The 18,071-nt window shown below is 39.7% G+C and overlaps 1 protein-coding gene across 2 annotated transcripts; it reads right to left on the reverse strand.

Annotated features, from left to right (window-relative positions):
- Window positions 1–1,059: 1,059 nt before the first annotated feature.
- LOC144018951 (nuclear pore complex protein Nup155-like) lies at window positions 1,060–16,399 on the reverse strand. 2 transcript variants are annotated; one of them, XM_077521659.1, is made up of 29 exons: window positions 16,150–16,399; window positions 14,813–14,950; window positions 14,452–14,548; window positions 14,304–14,374; window positions 14,125–14,217; window positions 12,886–13,149; window positions 12,742–12,815; window positions 10,942–11,033; window positions 10,758–10,855; window positions 10,492–10,659; window positions 10,321–10,421; window positions 9,914–10,075; window positions 9,720–9,830; window positions 9,540–9,634; window positions 9,386–9,471; window positions 8,880–9,021; window positions 8,717–8,783; window positions 7,667–7,782; window positions 7,462–7,550; window positions 7,198–7,331; window positions 6,974–7,132; window positions 4,613–4,761; window positions 4,401–4,530; window positions 4,105–4,218; window positions 3,293–3,413; window positions 3,101–3,211; window positions 2,742–2,878; window positions 2,555–2,661; window positions 1,060–1,641 (listed from the first exon to the last, which is right to left on the reverse strand). In XM_077521659.1, the coding sequence occupies exons 1-29, from the start codon at window positions 16,265–16,267 to the stop codon at window positions 1,515–1,517; spliced, it is 3,471 nt and encodes a 1,156-aa protein (XP_077377785.1). In that variant the 5' UTR covers window positions 16,268–16,399; the 3' UTR covers window positions 1,060–1,514. The 2 variants fall into 2 exon arrangements, with proteins under 2 accessions (XP_077377785.1, XP_077377784.1); XM_077521658.1 differs by having other exon boundaries at window positions 7,462–7,586; window positions 16,150–16,398.
- Between the last annotated feature and the right edge of the window lie 1,672 nt (window positions 16,400–18,071).

Genomic DNA, 18,071 nt, shown 5'->3' on the forward strand with positions numbered 1-18,071 from the left:
ACATGGCCCTGGTTGATCTCCTTTGCTCTGCTACCACCTGCTGGCCGTTTGTGTAATAACTACCATTTCTGCAACTGTTCTTTGCAGTTGAAAAGCTGGATCAAAGCCTTTTGTCTGCTCAAGCATAAAAAAAAAACAACAACAACAAAAAACATATAAATGTCTGAGAAATGAACGGTGGGCCGCAAATGGCCCCCGGGCCGTAGTTTGGACACCCCTGTCTTAGAGAGAATGCACCGTGTAATTCATGGCAATGCGACATCTGAGCTCTGTAACATTACGTGTGGAGTCACCCAGGGGTCGGTACTAGGCCCTCTCGTTTAAAATTTATGCTTCTGCTTGGCGATATTTTACATAAATATAACGTAAACTTTCACTGTTATGCTGACGATACTCAATTATATTTGCCTATAGAAATAACAAATCCGCAATAATAACAAATCTGCTGGAACATATCCCAGCTGGCTTCAGGCAGTGGTACACCCTGAACTGGTTGCCAGCCAATAGCAGGGCGCACAGAGACGAACAACCATTCCAATTAACCTGCCATGCATCTCTTTGGAATGTGGAAGGAGACCGGAGTACCCGGAGAAGACCGACACGGGCACGGGGAGAAAATGCAAACTCCACCCAGGAAGGCCGGAGCCTGGACTCGAACCTGAGTCCTCAGTATTGTGAGGCGGACGTGCTAACCACTCACTACCATGTCGCAATAAGTATGTGTATTTATTTCGATTTTAAGTACAATACATTTGCATTTAACGCTTCAAACATTTACCAAGGAAGAAATTTTTATTCACATTTAGCACATACATCTACTTATACAAGTATTTAAATTGAAAATCCTTGTTCAAATTTTATAGAATGGTTTGGTTTTGCTGTAACCTTCAAAATGATAATAACATTTAATATTTCACTCTGTGCAGTGACTGTTCTACATACTAAAATGTTGTAAAATACTCTTAATTTACTGAGATGTACATGAAAAAAAAAATCAACTATAAAAGTTGATTTTTTTTTTTTTAAACGCTTGATGCATTGATAATAATCAACAAAACATCGAAATCAAACTTCTTTATTCGCACCAGGCTAAAAGCAGGCAGCTAATTGGAAAAAGGACTACAACAATTGGGACACAATTATGCATGAAATAAGTAATAAAACCTGTCTTCAGTCCCTTTACAGTCATATCTTTGCATTATGCTGTAAGGAAAAGTCATACCGGGAATTTTACTACAAAATAAGAAGATGTGCTATTCACAACAAGTGAGAAATTTTTGGCTTTTGCAGTACATTTCCGGGTGAACCTAAAACACAGCATAAACATTACAGGTAAAATTAATTTGACCTTGGCTAAACTTCTGAATGCATAAGTCCAACTGTTTGTTCATTTTAGGTTGGTCCTTTTTTTGTGAGTAGTGCGTAACGCTGACTGATACCTGAATCCTGCCCCCACCGTACAAACGTGACGGACGTCTCAGCTAATCGAGGGAGACTGGCGAATGTCAGTGAGGTTAACCCAGTTTGTCCTGCAGAGACTTGAAGATTCTCATAATGTACAGGAAAGCGTCGTTGGGGCTGCGGGCATGCAGCTGCTCCAGGTAGTCGCCGATGTTGTCCAGACACGTGATGAAGCGGGGTCTGAGGCGGAGCGGAACGATTTCGTTGGCAATTGGAACGAGTAGACAGAGTAGAGATACAAACAGAAACATCTAAAATCTCCCCACAAAGATATAAAAAGAAAATGTTTGCGATTCAAGTATTTTATAAATATTTGGTAAGTCGATTAACATTTTTAATCATAATTAATTGCGTGATTTCAATAATTAACTCAATCACAAATTAATTGCACGTTTTATGTCTCAATTTATATTTAAATTTACAATAAAAAGCACATTTTTTTCCCTCTAATTTTTCATACTGTTAACATAAAAGTGGGAAGAAATGTTAACCTAATAGAAATATGGTTACATTTTTTAGTTACTGACAGAGTAATTTCATAATTCTTCAAAGGTACTTTAAATTAATGCAATATTAATGCGCTAATTTGGACACCCGTAGAGAAAATGCATCATTTTTTAAAGATAAATTTATGATATAACCAAAATAAAGTGGTATATCTAAGAAAAATAAATAAATCTATAATTTTGAGATAAAAAGTGTGATAATTTGTTAATTTATGAGAATAAGGTCATACGTTTAAGAAAGAAGTCAATTTTGAGACTTGTAATAGGAGAGGGATTAAGCATATTTCCGATCAAAAGATGTCTATTTTAGCTTAATGTTGTAATGATATGCACATAAAGCTGCATATTTTCAAAATGAAAACTTTTTTTAGATTTAAGTTGGAATATTACAAGAAGTCTTACATTTTCCAAGTGATAATGTATAAAGTTGAATACGTTCAAGACTGCACATTTTCAAGCTAAAAAGTTTTTTTTTGATTGAACGTTAATGAAAGTTTAGACAGAAAGAGCAAAAGCGACAGTGGACACATTTGATGCTTCGGCTCCCTCTAGAGGCCAGATGTTGAACTGCTACTGAAGCAGCTTACCTGTCACTCTTGGGCACTCTGCTGGGGTCGTCCACGTAAGGTGTCAGAAGCTTTTGGATGCATTCCAGCAAGTGTGGAGGCCTATTCAGACGCTGCCAGCAAGCATCCTACAACAGGACAACGCTTATGCATATATGCTGCTCTTTATTTGTGAAGTGACTCGTGGATGTGATTTGCGGCGGTGTACCTCGGTTTCGAAAAGTTGGATGTAGACCTCCAGCAGAGGCAGGAGCTGCACCCCAAGATCCTGCATGGTGGACGAGACGAAGCTCACATCCCATTTGAGGCGGCATGCTTTCTGCTCTAGAAAGTTCACCAGAAATTCTGCAAACACATAAAATACACGGTACACTTTATAAAAACATGTTACACACAGAATGTAGTATTATTATAATAATAATATTGCAATAGTAGGGAGTGAAATCCATGGTGCGAGTCCAAAGCCGCTTATAATGACACTTTGGCAACTCGCAAGGGACGAGAAATTATTATCATTATAATGATACCGCCATCATCACACGAGACGCACCAAAGCTGAAATCTAACCTAGTGGGAAATAATCCAGCTTTCCCGCATAGATCCTGCCCAGAGACACCAGCTTCAAATTGAGGGTTCGCATCCTGTCCGTGGGACTCTCGGCCACCGTGTCTTCCAGTTCTGCCAGGTGAGATTGGCAGCAACAAATCAACACGTGACGAAAGCATCATGCGACCTTTTATGTGTTGCAGGACTAATGACCTTTCTCTATGATTTCCTGCCAGATCGATTGCACCAGAGATGAATCAGAGTCTCCCATGCAGTGAATGATGGCCAGCTTGCATTCGGACAGTTTGAAGTGGTCGGCGTATTCCCTGTAGAGCTGCACGCAGGAAGGCGATCACAAGGCGTTTACAAATGATTATTAGCGACCATTCTGTTCTTCGAATGCCGAAAGGTGGAGACACAAATTAATTGTACTTTGTCTCAAACTTTGACACAAAACAAAACAAAACAAAAAAAAACAACTTATCTTTCCAAATATGAAGTAATGTTAAATATTAACAATGAAAATCAATATTAACATCACCCTTCAATATCGGGCTCCTCGATTATGAGGAAAGTATTAATCATGATTATTTTGGTAATCATTTGTTTTTTGGCACAAAACAAGAAAATGTTTAAACATGTAAAAATTTCTTTGAAACACTATAACTATGCAAGTTCCTTTTGGACCAAACAAGATTGATTAGTCATTTTCCAATAAAAATGTGCAAATATACTAAATGTAAACAACTCAAAATTAGTATTAAAAATGTTATTTTTGTTTACGATGCCAGTTTTTTAATTGTGGAGTGTAATAATTGAAATTGTAATTGAATTTCGATTAATTGCACAGCCTTATTACAATAAAGTAGAAACAATTACATGTGTAAGATTTATAAGGTATAAAAAACACGACCAAAATATCACTTAACTGTCCTTTAAGTGCATTTTTAGCTCTGATGGCGTCTTTCGCCTACGATTGTGATAATAATCATACATACAGGATGTAAATGAATTTGTGACGTTACCTTGGTGACATCCATGAGCTCCAAATCCAACTGGCGGATGGCGTTTTTCACCGAAGGATCATCGGAGTATTGTCCTAATAGTGTCTCTTGAATCTGGACTTGGATGCGGCCCACCTAGCAGAATTCAAAGCGGTGTTTCGTGTATGGGCGGATTACTTCAGTTTATAAAAATGTTTATATTTCAGACAGATATGGGAGCCATTCCTGCTCGCAACTTTGGTCGGGGCCGACAACGGTAAATGTCAAACCTTCGCCTCTATTTAAGTTTTAAAGGCTCAAGACAGGCTAAAGTGCACCTTCATCTTCTCCTCCAGCTCATGTAGGAACTCGCCGTCTGCCGCCTGAGCCAAGAGGCCGGAGGAGCTCTTTGCGGAATCGATGGCCCGGGCCAAGTAATTCAGACGCTGCATGAGGGAGATCTGAGTGCTGCGTGCATGCACAGACGAGAAGTACATTGATGATGGTGCAACGACATCATCACCCGCATCATCATCATCATCATCGTTACCTGTGCATGTCAGCAAGGCAGGACAGCACGCGAGCGGCCTTGTCAAAGCTGTGGTTCTTCTCAAAGTAGCGCCACAGCAGGTTCATGTTGTAGATCTGATCCTGTTCCATCATGTACATGAGATGCTCTTCCAGGTATGGCAAATTCACCTGGACAAGAGATGATCCAATTGGAAAAGATAATCAGTTAACTCGTTCCCTGCCAGCCCAGTTAAAATAAATCTTTGACGTCTATAGCCGTCAATGGCAGTGAATGTGTTCAGATTTTTGAACTAGCCTTTTCCTTTTTTTCCACTGGCCTGTTTTGTCTACCCAATTTAAGACGTTTTTTTTTTTTTTTTTAATTACTGTTGAACTTCTCAAGTAGTACCACCTAGTACGGTGCAAGGATATTCCAGTTAATGAACACGAAAATACTAAAAAAATAAATAAATAAATAAATTGTTAATGAATTAAACAAAAATATACAAACTAACTGAAACTAACTAATTATAGTGTAGATGTCCTTCATTTTTTAGTCTTTGGTAATCAATTTAATGCATGAGCCTCTGGGGATGATTTTAAATGTGATTTGAAGTATATTTAATTTAACCAGAATAAGGACGTTTGAAATTGAAAATATGTCACACAGAAGTGACGTCATCTAGTAGCAGCCAATAGAAAAGCACCTTCAGATGACGTCTTTCCTTGGCGACAATTTTGCATGCTTGACTTTTGGCTCGCCTCGCCTGCTTTTTCATTTAATGAAGTCGAAATGCAACCCTTGGTAAGAAATGAGTTACTTTTTAAATTTTACCATGGTGTTTATTAAATATCACACACAAGTAATACACATTAAAAAAAACTATTACTGAAACTAAAACTAAGCATTTTTTAAAATAACTAGAACAACTAATTAAACTAGACGAAGTGCAATTTCTGGAGAAATTGTGTGGGAATGCTGAATGCTAAGATTTGAATACATGTGGATTCTTATGAAGTAAATTGAGAGATAAATTATGACCACCTGGTTTCTGGACAATGCACTTTACCAACTGTTCCACCGGGCAGTATCAGACACCTGGTAATGATGATTAGTTATATGTCTGGAAGTGGGCGTGGACATTAAATTGTGCAAATACCGTAATGTGGAATCTACCACCCCCAAGGTTTACTAAACCGTACCCACGGTTTAGCTCTTCTGTGGCGTTATGTAATACACATGCGCACGCAACGTTTGAGTGGTTGCTTGACAGCCGTATTAGCAGTGAACAGCTGCTTTTTTTTTTTTTTTTTAATCTTAGACTTTAGACTAGTTTTGGCATCTTAACGATGCATTCGGATGAATGGATGACGGAAAGATGAAGTTTCTTTAGCCAAGTACTGCGTATTAATTGCGGAGCACAACAAAACACGTCTGCATTTCACCAGCCTTCAAGCTTAACACGGAAGTAAAAGATAAAAAAAAAAAAAAAAGTGTTGGAGCGCCTCACAGTGGCACAAGCGCAACATTACACGTCAACTGAGTACATATAAACAATCTTTAACTCATTTACTCCCAATAACGTATAAATACGTTTTTTAATGCTCTAAGTGTCCCAAAGACGTATTTATATGTTTTTGTTGTTGTTGTTGTTTTTATGCTAGAGCATACATAAGGCTTTGATGCAGCCTCTCAACTGCAATGAACGGTTGCAGAAATGGTAGTTATTACACAAACGGCCAGCAGGTGGCAGCAGAGCAAAGGAGATCAACCAGGGCCATCTCGAACAGAAGCTAAATTACTTTGAATTTTAAATAGATTTGTGGAAACTGATGAAACTTAGCTCTCTTCTAATGCTAATTGCTGCAAAACGAAAACAGATAGAAACATACTTTTTTTCCTGATGAAAGAAGAGATTTTAATCTTTCTTTTGATAGGTTCCATGCTTTTATAGCAATAGAACACAATATTCTGTGGGCCTTGCAAAATCAGTCAAAATCCAGTAAAACAGCCGGGAGTGAACGGGACTGCTTCTGTGAAAATGGCTGGGAGTGAATGAGTTAAACAAAAAGTCACAATAATATATGTGGGAATGCTTCGGAAATAAAAACGTCTAAAATGAAAATTCCAAAATTATAATAACCCTGGTACGATGTCCCTAATAAAACACGGTATCTGTAGCAGCTTGTCCTTCAAATCGGCCTGGATGAGCCAATCGTACAGGGCGATGCGCATTACCCGGCAACAACCAGCAGACGGTGTCAACTACAACCCAACTGGCTGTAAACCCAAACATCCAACCATCCATCCATCCATCTTCTTGACCGCTTATTCCTCACAAGGATCGCGGGGTAAACCCAAACAGCAAACAAGAAAAGCTAACTTGGCTCTGCCGTGTACCTTAGAGCAGATGCTGTCGTATATGCTGTAGATGGCATCCACAGAGGCGTTATCTTTGATGTAGACATTGATGAGCCCCGTGATCAGGGATCCCGAAAGGGCCTTCTCCCGGGTCACCACATCCTTGAAACTGGCTTCCTTCATCTGCTTCTGGAAATCCTACGACAAGTGGTTGGTTGTGTGGGATATTAGGAGCGTACGTGGGGTGTTTGTGCAAACGCTACCTTGGGCAGTTCTGACATTATGAGGCTGAACTGGTGATCGCAAAGGAGCTTCCAGAGCATCATGGTCTGATAGGAGTGATGCACTAGCGCCTGGATGCACTGCAGGGACGCATCCTCACAGACCTGAGCCGTGCCTGGAAACAATTAGAACGTTACGGCAAGATAAAGTGTTTGATTGGGTTTGTTGTTTGCAGTGGTTTAGTTACATGGCAGTAAGGGAGGAAACAAGCTCTGTAGCCTAGAAACCAAACAGTCTAAACTCACAGTTCCTCACAAGCCCCTGCTGAATGCTGGCGCCGTCTGGCTGCAAAACTCCCAGTTGTCTTTGTTGCAGGTTGCCAGGAGAACTGAAGCTAGGGAGTATGTCCACAAGACACTTTTCTTGAAGCCTATTTAAAGTTTACACAATAGTTACTCTATGATATCGCTTATAGGTGTGTGGAAGTAAACGTTGACTTCCACGTCTTACCTTGCACCTCTCAGAGACGAGGGACTGAAGAGGAAGTTTTTGTCCAGAAACTCCTTCAAGTTGTCGAGCTCCAGAAGGACCGACTCCAGATGAGAAGAAGCAACGCAGCTTTCCAACTATGTGATGTGAGAAGTTTTCATCGTAACGCGTTATGAAAATTGACTAAGTCAAACCAGTTGTCTCAAAATTATTTTTAATTTTATAAAGAATATTTAGCCATTTTCTTGACCGCTTATTCCTCACAAGGGTCGCGGGGGGTGCTGGAGCCTATCTCAGCTGCCTTTGGGCAGTAGGCGGGGGACATAGTTACTTTAAAATGCATCAATAATCAATAATTATTTTCATGCTGTATCGTGTTTTTACGAACGCACACTATCACGCACGCATATAAAGGTATTTGTTCTAGTGTGGTTGCCGTAGTTGGCGATCCAAGATGGCCGATCTTCTGCGCATGCGCACTACATGCTGGAGCAGGGGTGTCAAACATAAGGCCCGCGGGCCGGACCAGGCCCGCAAAGGGGTTTAATCCGGCCCACGAGATGATTTTGTAAAGTTAAAATAAATAAATAAATAAATAATTGTACTGTCGGACTAATTAATCAGCCGGCCACAATCAAAATATATAAAAATTTGTAATTTCACAAGCAGTCCTCAGATGAGCAATGCAACTTGTCGTCGTCCTGGGTGTCATTATTTTACACACAACTTAAAGTTACGGTTTGTTTAATTATTAATTTAATTATTCATCATCAGCATCATCATTTTCATTTATTTCAGGCAATAGTGTACAGTTGAACACAGCAGCAACAAGTCATACTGTAGTTTCATAATATGAACAGAAAAATAATAAGAGAAAAGAGAGGAAAATTTGATTCTGCCTGAAAGGGAGTGGGATGAAGAAAACTAATTTAATCCCACCCCCGTAACAGTGTTACAAGTAGTTGCTAAATGTGCTGTCATTCTTTGTTTATTATGATGGAAGATTATCAGAGCATTACTGGGAAATGTACATTTTGAAAGAAATAAAAAAGAAAGCAAAATGATACTTACAGTGCGAGCGCCAGTCTGACTTTCTGTGTCTGTTTTCTCCACTGCTAGGCTCCCATCCCAAATGTTTCTGTTTGGAGAAGAAGGAAGACGAAGAATCCACACTGGTTTGACATGCGGACGCCACATTATTGATCATAATCGGGCGGGGCTCAGACATACTCACCTGAGAATACGAGCAAAGTAAACACAGACGGCGCTGTGCTTCCCGGAGAAAATCACCTCTCGGCCAGCCGACATCGGGGTAATGGGGGCGGAGCCCAATTGCGTTGGGGCAATGGGCGTGGCCAGGGGTGGGGGGAAAATGTCTGGTGGATGGGACAAATGAATCATGCTAGAGCTGTCAAAATCAATCGATTAATCAATTATCAAATGAAATCAACAATTTTAGTAATCGAGTAATCGTTTGGAGACTTTTATTTAAATTGTCAAAAATCCTCTGATTTCAGCATATCAAGAGTCATTGTTCACTGATTTCTGTAGTCCTTGATGAAAGAAGACTGATTATCTTCTGCGTTTAATCAAAATAAGACATTTGCAAACATCTGTTTTTACTTTGGCAAACAATGACCAAACTCCCCACTTTTTTTTTTTTAACAGATTTTATTACGAAATACAATATACAGCACTGAAAATTCTACCTGCACGCAGCCAGATTGAGCAAAAACTAACCGACTGCTGGAGAGCTCACGCATGGTCCAACATTGCTGGATGGTGGCACAGCTGTAGTGACCAACATCTGTGCCTCTCCTCCATATCTGATGAGACAAACATTCCGTGAACAATACAGTTGGTCCTGGTTGCTTGCATCTTTGTGTCGTCAGACCTGAAGAAGGCTGTGGTGGCCCACTTCGAGACCTCGCTGTTACAAGCGGCGGTGGAACAAGCCAGGAGCAAGGCTGTAGCGCAGGCCTGATCCTCCTGGGGAAAAAAAAACACGCATATGCAAGTTGAAACGGAATCAGAGCGTGTCATGGTCTCCCGTGTCAAGGAATGAAGTTTTTACCTGGTGCAGCCTGAAGAAGCGCTCAATCTGCTCGCTCTCTCCTCCCTTGCAGCTTTCCAGCAGGTGACGGAGCTTCTCCACGGGCCTGAGCTTCTGGAAGATGTAACTCCCCTATACCGAAGAGCGGCCATCTTGCCGTTAGCATTCTGAACCGCGACTTGACACTGCGTCTTGTGCCGAAAGAGGCGTGAAACCTTTGTTGAAAGGATGACAAATTTCTGCGGGGCGACGCTGTGCTGCAGGACCACCGCGGGCATGTCTGGGATCAGGTCTTTGTTCAGGGGAGTACAAATCTTGTTTACCCTTTCCTCAATGGCGCTTATAGCACATATGCGTCCATCGATATGAGAAATACTCTGCAAGGGGCGGAAAAAAAAAACATCATTATATATGTTAAACAAGGTAGAGGCGCCATATGTGACCTGCAGCTTGCTTTTTATTGTCAAACAAAAAAAAAAAAAAGTAAAAATGCATTGGAACCCCGTTAATTCACAGTTCGACATTTGCAAATTCACACTTTTTTTTCTTCCCACCCGTGTCAGCGAAGGATTACATTATAAGATTTAAGTTTGCGGGGGTAGAACTGCTTAGCTGGTCCCACCTGAGTCTCCATCAAGGGCTTCTTGAATGGGAAAGAGTCATGGTTGATGCACCACAGAAGGTCGCTCTCATGTGTCTCATAAGCTGCCATCAGCAAAATGCCTGGGGGGGTGGTATCCAAAATGATCAAAAATTCTCAATCAAGAAATGCCAGTATATGTTCAGGGTTTACCTTTACTGTGCAGCACCTTGTGGACCTTGGCGGGTTTCTGCAGCGTAGACAACGCTGAGAAGTCCGGCGGTAGACGGACGTGAATCAAAGAGAGCATGGAGGGTCGGGGAGGCGCTTGACTATTGTCAGGAAGCGCAAAAGGCGTCGTGCAGAAGTACAGGCGCACACCTGTGGGAATTTTTTATTATTATTTTTTAAATACCAGGAACACTCCTGTGTAACAAACCTGCACACATAAGATTAGGTGTTTTTTTCCCCCTCTTTACCTGCATTTGTCACAGCAAGCAGGTGGCAGTTGGATGACTCCGATCTGCTTATCACAGAGATGTGGACGATGGGCTTCAAGACAGAACGATCCTTTGTGCTGCATGTTTACAAACTAGCATCAGATTTCTTGTGTTTCAAACAAAAGGATAAAAGGTGGACTTAAGAACTTCAATGTAGAGATACCAGAGTATCCCTGCGGCAGCTGAAGCAATGTCATTTTGAGACATGGAGGCCACGCGGCTCATAGACTGTCCATCAGCACCTAAGTCATACACCTGACAGACGGAAATAAGCGTGTTTTATATCAGCGATCATGTGTTGAAAATCTGGGAACTGTATTAAATTGAGAAAAAAAATGCATGTCCCATAAAGTCTTTGGGTTATATATACATCAGTGGTTTTCAACCTTTTTTCAGTGAGGTACTCCATAGGAAATATTTTTGAAGCCAATTACCCCCAAACCAGTGCAAAGCATTTCAAATTTTGGGCGGTTGGGATTGGACCTCAAAGCCGTGTTGTGCCGTCATTGTTTAGTGTGTTCAACCTTGGACCTCTATTTGTATTTACAGTAATTTCCGGACTATAGAGTGCACCTGATTATAAAGATTCTAAGGAAAAAGCATTTTTTACGTAAGCCGCACTGACATAAGTCGCATGTGCCCACATTGTAACATGAGATATTTGCAAAAAAAGACGGTACAGTCTTCCCTCGCTATAACGCGGTTCACTTTTCGCGGTCTCGCTGTATTGCGGATTTTTTTTTAAGTGCAATTTTGCATATTTTTTTACAGTAATATACCCATTTTATAAAATTTATGAAGGTCTGAACATTGTCAATGTTTGAACAAGAGAGAAATGTGAGAACATGTAAATGCCTCAATGAGAAAAGTGTATAAATTGTGCGGTCGGGGATTTTAGAGCCTTAAAACATTTATACGAGTTGTAAAACATAAAGCTAACTACTTCGCGGATTTCATTTATTGCGGTTATTTTTTGGAACCTAACCCCAGCGGAAAACGAGGGAACACTGTAGACAAAAAAAGAGTTTTCAAATGTTTAATAACATACGTTGGCTTTTCTTTCCAAACAGTGCTTGTGACGCGGCAGTAACACAGCAGCAATACGCTAGTAACACAGCACTAACAGGGCGGGTTAAAAATAGCATACCGGTAAAAGTCGCTGAGACTTCCTGTATTTTCCATGATGAGGGTCTGTTCATGTGCATTTTATTCATTCACAAAGCGCCAAGTTACATTAAACGTCTTCCTCGACACACATATGTTCCACCTGTCTCACTCTTACCTTTTCTGCTCGAGTGCCCCCTGGTGGCCGTTAGAAAAAAATGCATAAGCAGCTTTACGGTATGTGGTTTCTTGAACTATTTGGAAATAAAAAGATAAATCTAAAAAAAAATCTATCAATTTTCTTGACCGCTTATTCCTCACAAGGGTGCTGGAGCCTATCTCAGCTGGCTTTTGGGCAGTAGGCGGGGTACAACCTGAACTGGTTGCCAGTCAAATGCGGTGCACTCTAAAATACATAAATAAATACATTTTTATCAACTACTATTTTCAGCTTTTTATTTGTATCATATTCAAAAACATTTCAGTAAATATGCCAGAATTAGCCAAAAGACTATTACTATTGTTCATCTGCAGTCCAGAGACAGATCGTAACATATATCGTCTTTTGGTATAAAACTGTGGTCAAAAAAGAAATAATTGACTGAATTTTAAACAAGGTTTTCAAGTGATTGGCAGGTGATTGGCAGGTGCCATATGGCAAGTTGGGTTGAACCATACTGGTATGGGGGAGATGACTAAAAATGAAAAGCATATTGAGTATAAGATCGATTTTATGAACTCATATTATTCTGAATTACATATACTTTTTAAATATATTTTAAAATCTCACGTACCCACCCCCCCAGGTGTACTGTACACGTACCCCTATTTGAGAACCATTGATATACACCATACTTACCTGTAAGACTCCTTTCTCTGAGCGTGTGTAGAGCGTGTTGCGGGAATTGTCCACTGCAATCTGCACAATTGGGCCTGCAAAGCGGGAAAAACGGTGATGAATAAACATCAACTTATTTCCTCTGTGGGCTTCTCATGTGCTCACCGTCGCCAGAGAAAGACAAGTGCCGCACAAAGTTGGCGAGGAAGGAGAAGGATCTCTTGGAGTGGTTTGTCAGCCTGCAGCGCTGATCCAGACAACTCGTCTCTGACTGGTAGGTGATCTCGTACAGGCAACCGTCCTTGCCCGCCATGAAGATGCGACCCAGGTCGGTGGAGGTCACCGAGAGGATGTGGACCTTGTCTGTGGGGATGGAGTAGAGGGGGTACGGCAGCAGCTGCATGCCGCCCGACATGATGTCGTTCAGCCCTGAAACACAAGACACATGCAAGCTGGGATGAAAAAAAAAAAGTGTGCTTATGTTATGGAAAAATTACATTTTTTGAAACTGCTATACAAATTGTTGTGTGGAGTGTCTGCTAGTCATCAAGTGAAATGTTACACAAGCTTTGGTTTATTGCTCATTTCTGAAAATATGTCTCTAAACTTTTTTTTAAGAGAAAAGAAATTTCCTAATGAAGTTATAGTTTCACGTGAACATTATTTGAATAATTTTTTGGGAATGATGTGATATGAAGTGGAAAATAAGTAAAGGTCAGAAAAAAAAAAGCCAATTCTACACAAAGTAGTAATTTTTACATGACATTTTTAATCATGTAAAAATTTATAGTTTTTGTAAGAAAACCCCCCAAATAATTTTACTTAAATTTTAATTTATAAGAAAAAATAAAATAATTTTAAACGATTAAAAATTATAATTGCAATAAAACAAGAAAAAAATCCCAATTTTCCATGATTAAAATATTAATTTTTCAAAGCAAAAAATACCAAATTTTGCAAGAATTAATGTCATAACTGCAGAAGGAAAAAAATAAATAAAATCTAATTCCATATTTTTAAAAGGATATAATTTTAGAAAAATCCCAAATCCCAATGTTATTTACATGATTATTAAAGTCTGAATTTTATCCAAAAAAAAAAAGAAAAGATAAGGGTCTAATTTGACATGATTAAATCCATACTTTTGCAGCGGTAACTTTTTCAAATTGTCATACTTTGCATTTGCCAGAGACAGACCCTAAAACTGAGTGTGAGAACTTGTTGAAATTCTTTATCCTTTGTCTGTTTATCAAAGACACCTGGGAAACCTAAAAATGTGAAAACTATTACATGCTTGAAAGGTGAGGTTACTGAAAATTTCCACCCCAAATATACACATGATTCTGTTAACCTACAATGAAGATTTTCCTTCCGATAAAGGAACTCACAACATTCCAAACTCACCAGCTTGGCCCTTTGGGAATTTCACTCCCAGGATGGACACATCTACGGGCGTTGCCAACACAAGGAGGTATCGTATGTCAGGTGGCAAAATTCCTGGGAAAATAAAAACAAAAAATGAAACACCTTGTTGAAAAGGCGCACAAAGATACAGACAAGCGTACTGTGCAGTGCACACATACCTTGTTTTGGTTTCACCAGCCCGACTGCCAGAATGGTTTCGGCGAGGCTGCCAAAGGAGGTCACGTCTCCACTTTGAGGGATATTAGCACAAATAAAATCACATATCGGTTGCGCCTTTCAGTCACTGACTGACGCAATTGTACTCACCCGTTCTCATAATTCCACATGAAAATGACATTGGCAATCGTGAGCCACGCTCGAGAAATCTCGGGAAAAACTCCCACCATGCTGTCGAACTGCATATCTGCGTATTATGTTAAGGGAAAACATGGACGTCTTCATTTATGTGTATATAACAGCTCAATGTAGCATAATGTTATTAAATGTTTCAGACATGTGAAATAGCATATTTACACCACATTTAGTGATTTTTAGGATATCTATTTATTATTTACACTGCGCGGACACATCCTAAACCTTCCACTTGAGAGCATAAATAAAAAAATATGTAACTTAAATATAAATCCAGTCTTCTTCATTAACCTTCCATTATCAATCAGAAGGATACGGCTGAATTGCTCAACCACCTTCGGTGGCAGCGGGACTCTGTGCCCCTCGCTGAGTTCTGGAAAGTTGAGCTTGCCGAGAAATCTTGGGCCTTGGAGAGGATAGTCCATTACGGATCTTCCAGAAAGGGACGGTAAATCTAAATGTACAGACGTTAACATTGGTCACAAAAACAACATTTTGTATTGAGACACATTCCTTAAATATTAACTCATTCACTGCCATTGACGGGTAAAGACGTCAAAGTTAAATTTTTATTGGACTGGCAGTAAATGAGTTAAATGGTGAACATGTCGTTTAGAGATGACAAACTTTTTCCCTTGACTTCTCTTCAGAACTTGTTATGCATTCATTCGGTGTCACTCTGTGACTTCACCCAAAAAACTAATACTGCATGTTTCTTAATATAATTGGTGAAACATTTTTGCACTCAAAGATATTGAGATTAGAAAGTCCTGACATTGATTAAAAGAAAGCATGAATTGTGAGTAAATCCAAGTAATATTTTCAAGTACGTCTGAATGAATTGACCAGGCACAATTACTTCATAAATTAAGTAAATGTCACTGAAATGCTGCGGTAACCATCCAGAAATATATGAAACTTAGGCAAGGATTTGGAAACTCTTGTTTTATGCAAATAAAACCGTTAAGGAATTAATATATAAATTAAATTCCACCAGAAATATATGAAACTTAGGCAGGGATTTGGAAACTCTTGCTTTATGCAAATAAAATTAGCCGAATAGGAGCATAAGATTGATGAACTGATGTGCAAAAACAGTCCCGCCTCTTCCGTGGCATATATGGTGACGCTGATGTGCTGTTGTTTTCAATGCGCATGCGCAAGTCCATTTGAAACTATTACCGAGAGCTTGAGGGCATGAAGACACAGAATTTAATTGGAAGGAAAAAAAGTACTTTATTTTGGGTCCTTTGGACATATTTTAAGTTCATCAAAATCGAAATTGATGTCTGTCAATTGAAAATAAATAGTTTTCACAATAAAAATCTGTTGAGATTGTTTATGCATTATGTCCTCAGTTGACGTGTAATGTTGCGCCTGTGCCACTGTGAGGCGCTTGAGCACTTTTTTTTTAATTTTCTTTCTTTTACTTGCTTAAGCCTGAAGGCTGTTGGAATGCAGACTTAATACGCCATAATTGTCTAAAAAAAAACTTCATCACTGATTGCAATCCTTTTTACAGTAGTGACAAATTTGCATGCATCTGTACTTTAATAGAGAATATTTAAATTTTTTCGTAGATTTACTTTACTCCCAAATTTGAAAGATAATACTTTCTACTCCTTTGCCCAGGTGCTCATCGCGTGAACTTACTATGAGAGAGCACGCCGAGTTGCTCCAACAAGTCTGGGAAGCTGCGGTCATCTTGCAGGTATCGGTCGATGAGGCGGGCCGAGTTGCGGAGATTCTGTTCCAGAGCAGCGGAAGTCATGATTTCAGGATGCCACAATTCCAACAATTCTAATTTCAACTAATCGTCTCTCCAGGGGTCGTGGAGGAGTCAGTCAAGAACTTAACCAAACTGCTGTCAGATTTCGAACTTGAGAAATGATGTCACTTGTCGCCTGCCGTGCGGCGAGCCCCTCAGGCTTTGTACGTCAGTGTTTAAATTTGAGTTGACGTGAGTGACGTCAACTCAAATTCAAACACTGACGTATACGTCAGTGTTTGAACCAGGAAAATTGATCACGTCTGGACTTCTGCTTAGCAACAATCACAATGTACGTATAACGATTGTCTCCGAGTCTCCTTATAAGGAGTGAAAATATTCCCCGTCCCACTTATTGTTCATTCAATACAACAACATTTGGCAAAGACTTTCAAGACTGGATATCAACGAAGCTTGCTCTTTCTTGTTTCTTTTACTGAGAACGATATAGTGTTTGGTCTCATTTTGGAAGATATGTGGAATGATGCGGAACAACTTACAACTTTTGGCAAAATATTTCATTCATTGCTCCAAATGGAGAAAGGTGAAGCCCCTTTTTTTTTTGTTTTTTTGAAAGATCTAACAATCACGTCAAATCTTGAAAGGGATAGTTCGGCTTTTTTCGGCACCTCCAGTGTGTGCGATCAGCACTGACTCCCCTGACAACGTTCTGTGACACGAGTTCTGGTCCGGTGTTGGACGAGAGGAAAATAGTCCAGCAAGCTGGCGGAAATAAAAGCGTTTTTCTTCTAAAAAATATTTGTGTTCGAAAGAGTGATACATTTGCATCACAATACTATTTTTCTTTTTCTGAAAAAAGTCAGACGGCATTACCGCTGGGCACTACTTTTCTGTTCGTTCGTATCACCGTGCGGCGCCCCGCACGCAGCTGATAGACGCGCACTAATCAACAAGCTGTTTGTCTTTTCGAAGGCGGAAGGATCAGCTGTCTGCAGTGCGTCGATTAGCTGTCTACAGGGCGACGCGCAGTGATACGAACGAACAGAAAAGTAGTGCCTGGCGGTAATGGCGTCTTACTTTTTTCAGAAGAGTAACGTGATGCAAATGTATCACTAAAGATGATGAAAATGAAAGGTGCAAAAGCTTTGCTAAGTGCATATTCAGAGTTTAATGTATTTGCAGACCTCTAACCTGGTTAACTCATTCACTGCCATTGACGGAAAAAGACGTCAAATGATGCATTTTTTTCTGGTCTGGCAATGAATGTGTTAATAAATAACTTAAAAAAAAAAATCAAAGTGGCCCTTGCAGCTTTCTATTTTTCTGTATGTGGCCCTCAGAGGAAAAAGTTTGGACACCCCTGCTGTACATTATATCAACAATTTCTAATTGCTTCATTGATTTTTACCATGTTTAACTCATTCACTGACATTGATGGAAAAAGACGTCAAATGATGCATTTTTTTTCTGGTCTGGCAATGAATGTGTTAAAATAGGGATGGAAGGTTTTTTTTCTCTAATATTTTTTCTTTGTCCGCCATGTACCTCTAATAGTATGCTGTTATTAAGTTGCCTTGTTGTTGCATAATTAATATTGTTTTAACGTGCACTAACGTGCATTGTTGCGTGTGCACGTTGTTCAATAAAAAAAAAGAAAAAAAACTTTCGACAACTTGTAAGCAAAAGTCATAGAAAATGCACAGACAAAATTTAAAAAGATGTGAAAATCGTGGTTATAATTTGTGCATCTGAAAAACGTGAAAATCAAGAAAATGTTTGTGAATGTAAAAAAAAACACGGGAAAATCACGAATATGTTTGTGGATCAGAAAAACCTGAAAATCACG

The sequence above is a fragment of the Festucalex cinctus genome, chromosome 5 (assembly GCF_051991245.1).
Source record: "Festucalex cinctus isolate MCC-2025b chromosome 5, RoL_Fcin_1.0, whole genome shotgun sequence".
NCBI classification, from domain to species: Eukaryota; Metazoa; Chordata; class Actinopteri; order Syngnathiformes; family Syngnathidae; genus Festucalex; species Festucalex cinctus.

Excerpts from the sequence above, each read along its gene's own strand:
- LOC144018951 (XM_077521658.1), bottom strand. The coding sequence starts at position 16,267 with ATGACTTCCGCTGCTCTGGAACAGAATCTCCGCAACTCGGCCCGCCTC. Across the intron at positions 4,219-4,400 it reads AGCTGGAGGAGAAGATGAAG|GTGGGCCGCATCCAAGTCCA; the intron begins GTGCACTTTAGC and ends GAATTCTGCTAG. Across the intron at positions 2,879-3,100 it reads GCTGGATTATTTCCCACTAG|AATTTCTGGTGAACTTTCTA; the intron begins GTTAGATTTCAG and ends ATGTGTTTGCAG.